General features: G+C 37.2%; 1 protein-coding gene across 1 annotated transcript; it reads right to left on the reverse strand.

Moving 5' to 3' along the window:
* Positions 1-585: 585 nt before the first annotated feature.
* LOC132101975 (uncharacterized) lies at positions 586-5,306 on the reverse strand. Its single transcript, XM_059507184.1, has 10 exons — positions 5,252-5,306; positions 5,054-5,134; positions 4,868-4,979; positions 4,637-4,762; positions 4,423-4,506; positions 4,029-4,115; positions 3,427-3,662; positions 3,059-3,218; positions 831-937; positions 586-659 (listed from the first exon to the last, which is right to left on the reverse strand). The coding sequence occupies exons 1-10, from the start codon at positions 5,279-5,281 to the stop codon at positions 609-611; spliced, it is 1,074 nt and encodes a 357-aa protein (XP_059363167.1). The 5' UTR covers positions 5,282-5,306; the 3' UTR covers positions 586-608.
* Positions 5,307-6,437: the final 1,131 nt, after the last annotated feature.

The following is a 6,437-nucleotide window of genomic DNA, read 5'->3' on the forward strand; positions in this document are numbered from 1 at the left end:
AAAGGGTCGGGGGACGTTATTTTGCGGACCTTCACAGAACATTCAGGACGTTATCGGAACGTTTAGGGGACCATGTTATATTTGCAAATGTGATGTTCCCAGAACGTTCTCAGAACGTCCCCACTGGTGTCAAGGACGTCGCCTAGTAACGTTCCGGGAACGTTCGTAGACGGTCATGATGTGGAGTTCTTTAAAGGGTCGGGGGACGTTATTTTGAGGACCTTCACAGAACATTCAGGACGTTATGTGAACGTTTTCAGAACGTCCCCACTGGTCTCAAGGACCTGTAGGGAACCAAACTAGAATTTTACTGCAAAAAACACTTGTTCTTTCAGAACTTTAAATAGGAATAAGCATGCACGTTTAACACATTCAAAGATAAAATCAGTCATTTATTTTGTGTGAACAAAAACAGATTATAAATAAATTATATATTACATAAATTATATATATATATATTATACACACACACAAATATTAGGAAACAGTAATAACAACAAGAACACATATTTATATTCATTTTATGTTGCGTAAATGGTGAACAACAAATAACAAAAACAATAATTTATATTAAATATATACTGTGTGTGTGTGTGTGTGTGTGTGTATCAGTCACTGTCTCCATCCTCAGGAGGTGCCCGAAGTTCTTCTTCCGCTGCCTGAAAAAATTAACATTATATTTACCAATCACTTCAATGACTTTTTAATTACTTTTAACTCCACTTTGTTTATAAGTACCGGTACTAAGTAAATAAATCAAAACAGTTATGTTATTCTAGAGAATAGAGAGAGAGAGAGAGAGAGAGCTCTCATTGAATAAAACAACTTACAGGTGTTGCGACCAACTTGACACGGTGAGGTGCATGTTTGAGGGTTTCCCCTATACATGTATCAATTTCCTTTTCTGTGTGTTTCGGAAATTGTTTGGCACAAGCACCTAGAAGAGAAAAAAAAATGTAACAAAATAAATGTGAAAAGTCTCAGGGCTCAAAACTATGCTGAAAAGTTTTTACAAGAACAATAGTCACAGCTCCACCGAACAAAAATTGAAAAAAGAGACACTTAAACATTTAAAATGGACCATTATTATGACGTTATTGTTATACATTTTTAAATATGTAGACTAGGCTATTATAGGTATTTTTATAGTTTGGATTATTTTATATTTTTATTTTATATTTGTTATAATATCCCATTAGTCCTAATAGATGCGATTTCAACTATTTCTGTAGTACTTTTATAAAGAACACCGCTTTTTCACATAACGCAGTGAAGCAGCCCTGCACGAGAGAATAATTGATTCTATAATAAGAACTGATCAACCGATTCAGCACCATCGCCTCGGACAGCACCGGGGAACGGCGCGATGTGGAAATAATATTGCTGATGACGCAATTGCCCTGCTCCCTCCAAAATGGATACAAATGCATATTCTACAAGGGGGTTAAAATAATCTAAATAAATATATGACGATTATCACTATTGACATAAAATGTGAAAATAAATTAAAAGTGTTACGCCATATTACAGTAGGCAGTTATGACATGCAAAATATGAATTTTTATTTAAGCGTTGAGCATTATAAACAATCAGACACGAATCTGATGAGCTCATGTTGCAATAACCAATCATATGAGTTTAGATAAGAGTTAAGAAAAAAAACTGCTGGTTTGCGGGAGCTTTTGCCGCGTTCACGCCAGTGCCGCTCACCTCAGACAGAGACAGACACAATCTGGATTTCACTGAATTCACTCGTGGAAAACTGTATATGTAAGTGAGATATTAATTTATAATCCTATTGTTTTTTTCATGCTACTAAAATAACGACTTGATTTTGTAATCGGAAAAACTAATTAACTAATTCATAAATGGGTCTTGTGATAGTCTACAATAATTTGTATTTGTAATATTGCAAATGTTTTTGTGTTTTCGTGAAATTAAATATAAGCATAGGCCTATATGGTGTAGTTTACAGCTAGAGTCCTGCACGGGTTCGGGTACCTGTAGGTTTTTGCTCAAACGGATGAAAAATATCCACCTGTGTCGGATACGGGTGCAGGTCGGGTCGGACACGGGGGAAACATGGGTTTAAAACAATCACATGCAAACGTAATGCATATTTTTAGGAACACATCTATAAAAATATGCCTGTATTTCAAGTTGATAAAATAATTTTTAATAAAACAATTTAAAATCCATATCAGTTTATTTGTGTCCACGCGCCACGCCCTCCCAGGAATCTATAACGTTAACTATACTTCCACTTTTAAAAATTCATCATAACCGCGCGCGCGATCTGCTTGCAGTCGTCGAGATGGATTCTGAGGAGTTTAAGAAAAGAATAGCTAGTGGAGGAGTTTGTAAAGTTGTCGACAATACGTCATCAAAAATCAAGTCCGATATGTGGGAGAAATTTGGAGTTAACTGAAGAAAATATTGTGAACGGCTTATTTGCTGCATGCATTTTCGTGTTCGGAAATGTGGAACTTCATTGCTGAGGAAGCACAGATAACTGGTTAAGTGAGGAAGTTCATTAAATAACTTCATATTCATATTTTCTCACAATATTTTGTCACCTATATCACAATGCATCTGTTATTTTATTTTTTAAATTCTCATATTTACATTTACATTTATTTGTTTAGTTTATTTTAATAAAGTTTTGACATCCAAAAGTACACTTTATGAGCAATATGAATAAGTGAATAAGTAAAACTAAAACCATATGAAACATTTATGATTATTAGTGATGAAAACAGTTGTGCTTCTTCACATTTTTGTGTTTTTCAGGGTTATTTGATAAATGAAAGAAAAAAAAGCAGCATTTATTTGAAATGTAAATCTTAACTCTCTTTTCTGGCCAATTTAATGCATCCTTGCTGAATAAAATGATTTTTTTTTTTTTTTTACTTGTTTTTTTTTTCGTTTAGAAGTCAAAAACGAGAAAACAAATTATTTGAAGGTACATGGACAGTACAGACATTTTTCTGTTTATCATTTGCTCTTTAAAAAGTTGCATGATGAAGTGAAAAGAAGAGAGAAGTTTTGAAAAGCATACTTAAAACAATATGGTGGAGGGCTGTCCCAATGAAGGTCAGTTTTCCTTTTCGGCCTTTCAGGCTGTAATTTGACCAGGCCTCATTGGTGGCTATTTTCCGAAGGATTCTCCTCACAGCGTCTCCAATGTTGCTACCTCCCATCAGGCTCAAAAACTGTATCTATGCAACATATAAAGATAAATAAAGCAATTGTTAGTATTGCAATGCCACATGGAGCAGGGTAACTGCTGACACACAAGCAAATGCGAGAGGTGTATGTATTTAATTCTGATAATTCAGCCTACATGCACACAGATCTACATTTTGAACTTAAAAATGTCACTTTTGTGACAAAAAGGTTACTGACCCCTGTGCTATATCAACATACCATCCTTTTTTTCCCTTCTGGGCCCTCAAGTTTTAATAGGAAAGCTTGCAGCTCCTGCAATGTTTTGCAGGGCCTCTCAATGGTCTCCTGTGGTGGTGTTGTGATGGTTGCCGGACCAGGACGATTCTGTTGAATAGCCTGGATCAGACGCTCAATAGAATTGGAAATATCTGTTGACATTCTCTCAATTGCGAGGAGCATCCGCTGCTCAGATTGTTCGATGAGATGCTGGAAATCTGAAAAATTTAGATGGGTGAGATGATGATGATGATGGAAGGGGGGGTTCATCTTGACATTTAGTTATTTGCTTAGTATTCAGGCATATGTGTGGTACTTCAAGAAATAAAATATAGACATTGGCATGACTGTATTGCCAGATGCAATAGCTGGTCTAATTTGGATAGTAAGTCAAGTCATCTTCATTTATATAGCACTTTTAACGATGCAGATTGTTTAAAAGCAGCTTTACAGAGATGAATGTATAATTTAAGGTAACAGAGATTGAGATTAGAAAATGCAGCCATAATCTTAATTTACTGAAGATTAAAAAAAAACCATTTATCTTAACAAATGAATAGAATATCAACATTAAAAATGCATACCATGAAAAGTATTATTAGCTGAAAGATTTGGAAGGGATGGCTCATCTTCCTCAGGTGAGTGAGCTGTGATGTCAGTAGGTGGTTTGTCTAAAAACAGACATTGAAAGCATGCGATAAACTCAGTTCAGGGGAGTTGAGTACTTTTACACAAAATGCCATGACAAAAAATACCAACCTACAACTCACACAATATAAGACACTCCAACCAAATTCAAAACTTTTTTAAAATAGGATTTCCATTAGAAATTTGTTTGTACTGTATTTCACACAAAATAGCTTCTTCCCGTCAGCTGGCAATGCACTTATTTTGCCTGTTCACTAATTGACGCTGACGCACCACCATCAAATCAACACAACACAAGAAATTACACCAAAAGTTAAATCTGTTACTTACAACTTGGAGGCTTTGGGAGGCTTGATGGCTTCTGAGAGGATGTTGACATTTTTCTCCTTTTTTTGGTAGGAATCTCACATTCTCCTATTCATTCAGGATGAAACAGTTTATATATAGTTTAGTTTTATAGAGTAGTTTTCTCTGTAATCATGGCATGATTTTTATACATAAACAGTGGACTAATGCATGACAAAAAGCAATCGCATATGTTTACCTTCACTCTCGGTCCAGTATTTTGATGGTACTTTTTTTTTCCGCTCTTTTAGCACCTCTTCTTCTGTGTCCACGTTTGAACTTTCTACAGCTTTTTTGGCTCGTTCTCTGGCTGTCTTATAGTTGTCTAAGGACAGAGTAAATTTGAGTTGTCTTTTTAGTTTTTGTAATCATTTTACTGTGTAAAGGCAGTGTACTTTCATATGACTATATATTTATTCAGTTTTCTCACCAGTCTCGGAGAGTATTCTTATTTTGTGCCGCTTCCAGAGCTCCTTATCTGGCCTTTGGGAGGCCTTTGCCATGGCAGCAGCGTTTCTACGGGGCCAGTAGCAAATCAGAACCTAAAACATTTCAGGGAATATGTTATTTCCGGTATTACGTGTGTGTGTGTGTGTGTGTGCGCATGTACCCTTACCCCATTCACCTCCTCTACCCATAATGCAGGCGCCACAGCAATTGCATTTTCTTGTTCAAAAATAACTATGTAAAATCCAACCTACATTACAAACAGAAGAACAGACACTCCTTAGAAAAGACGGTCAATATTCAGTATATGAAATCTAAGTTAAGACATTAAAGCAATGACAGAAAAAAAATAATACTAACTATGTACATATTTCCATATTTCATTAATCAAGGTCATGAAGGAGAGAAAAGACAACTTTGCGGCCATGCCCATCCTCAAGGATCATTGCCCTTCCTTGCAAGTTTGCCTTGTCCAGTATCTCCATCTTAGATGGACCACATACATAGGCTCCATAGAACATCGAGTCACATGGCTGGTAAAGGTACGACGTTAAGTGCGAGAATACTCTACATAAGAGCTTTCCGGAGTTGGTCCTCTCCAGAACTTCACAGCAGGATGTTGGGCTAACAATGTAAACATTATTAGGATGTTTCAATTGTATTGGTTTCTCTTCACTTGTTTGTATAGGAATCTGTGAACGTTCTTGGAGCCGTTTTGCTGCTTGGACTAGAACATGGTTTCCTGATCTAACCATCTTCTTCAGCTGGTGCATGTAGCTCTCAAACGCAAAGGCACTACATTTGTCTGAATTCAGTGGCCTTCCACCTCTCCAATTCCTCCAGACTGCGTGGCTTCCTGGCAAAAATATGGGGTATGTCATTTCTCAAGTTCCTTAGCCTCTGATTGACCTCCCTCAGCTGAGCCGGCGATAGTCGATGCCCCGACTTGCCCTGTGACCATAGTAGGAGCATTTTTCTCATCACTCCCAGGCAGCACTGGTGCATGTAGTCAGCAGGGAAAGACTTGATCATGTCAATTTGGAGATTGCTGAAAGGGGACACAGCATTTTCGTGATGATGTTCTGGTTGGTGTTGCTCTCTAAATGAGACATCGTTCCTCAAAGTGAGGTCATGCACTTGTTGGTAAGTGATGCGCCCCTCCCAGTTGCCTTTTTGGGTGCATTTGTCACAGCCATAGTAACCTGAGAATTGTTTGATGCACTTCAGCATGGCTTTTGCTGGTGCATCACAGGTAATGCATCTCAATCTTACATTGAGTGTTGTTTCTCCCCATGCAAAGCCATTCATTAGAATCATTTTCAGTTCATCTGATATGACTTTAATGAAGTCCAGTGATTTGGGCTTGGTCTCAGTGAGGGCAATGGTCAAAGGAAATGTGCTTGCTGGTTTTAGATGTACTGTGCAGAGTACAGGCCAGAAAGATTTACCAGTGCTCTTAAAGAGTGGCAGTCCATCTACATTGAGGGAAATCTCAAGCTCAGTGATGTCTTTTGCATAATTGTAGGGATACCGATTCAAGCACATGATTAATT

Source organism: Carassius carassius, chromosome 23 (genome assembly GCF_963082965.1).
Source record: "Carassius carassius chromosome 23, fCarCar2.1, whole genome shotgun sequence".
Lineage (NCBI taxonomy): Eukaryota > Metazoa > Chordata > Actinopteri > Cypriniformes > Cyprinidae > Carassius > Carassius carassius.

What these genes read in the sequence shown, in the direction of transcription:
- LOC132101975 (XM_059507184.1), bottom strand. Translation starts at nt 5,281, where the DNA reads ATGACCTTGATTAATGAAATATGGAAATAT. An exon ending in AAGAATACTCTCCGAGACTG is followed by an intron (nt 4,763 to 4,867) that starts GTGAGAAAACTG and finishes CTCTGTCCTTAG; the next exon opens with ACAACTATAAGACAGCCAGA. An exon ending in CCTCCACCATATTGTTTTAA is followed by an intron (nt 938 to 3,058) that starts GTATGCTTTTCA and finishes TTTCTCTTCTAG; the next exon opens with GTGCTTGTGCCAAACAATTT.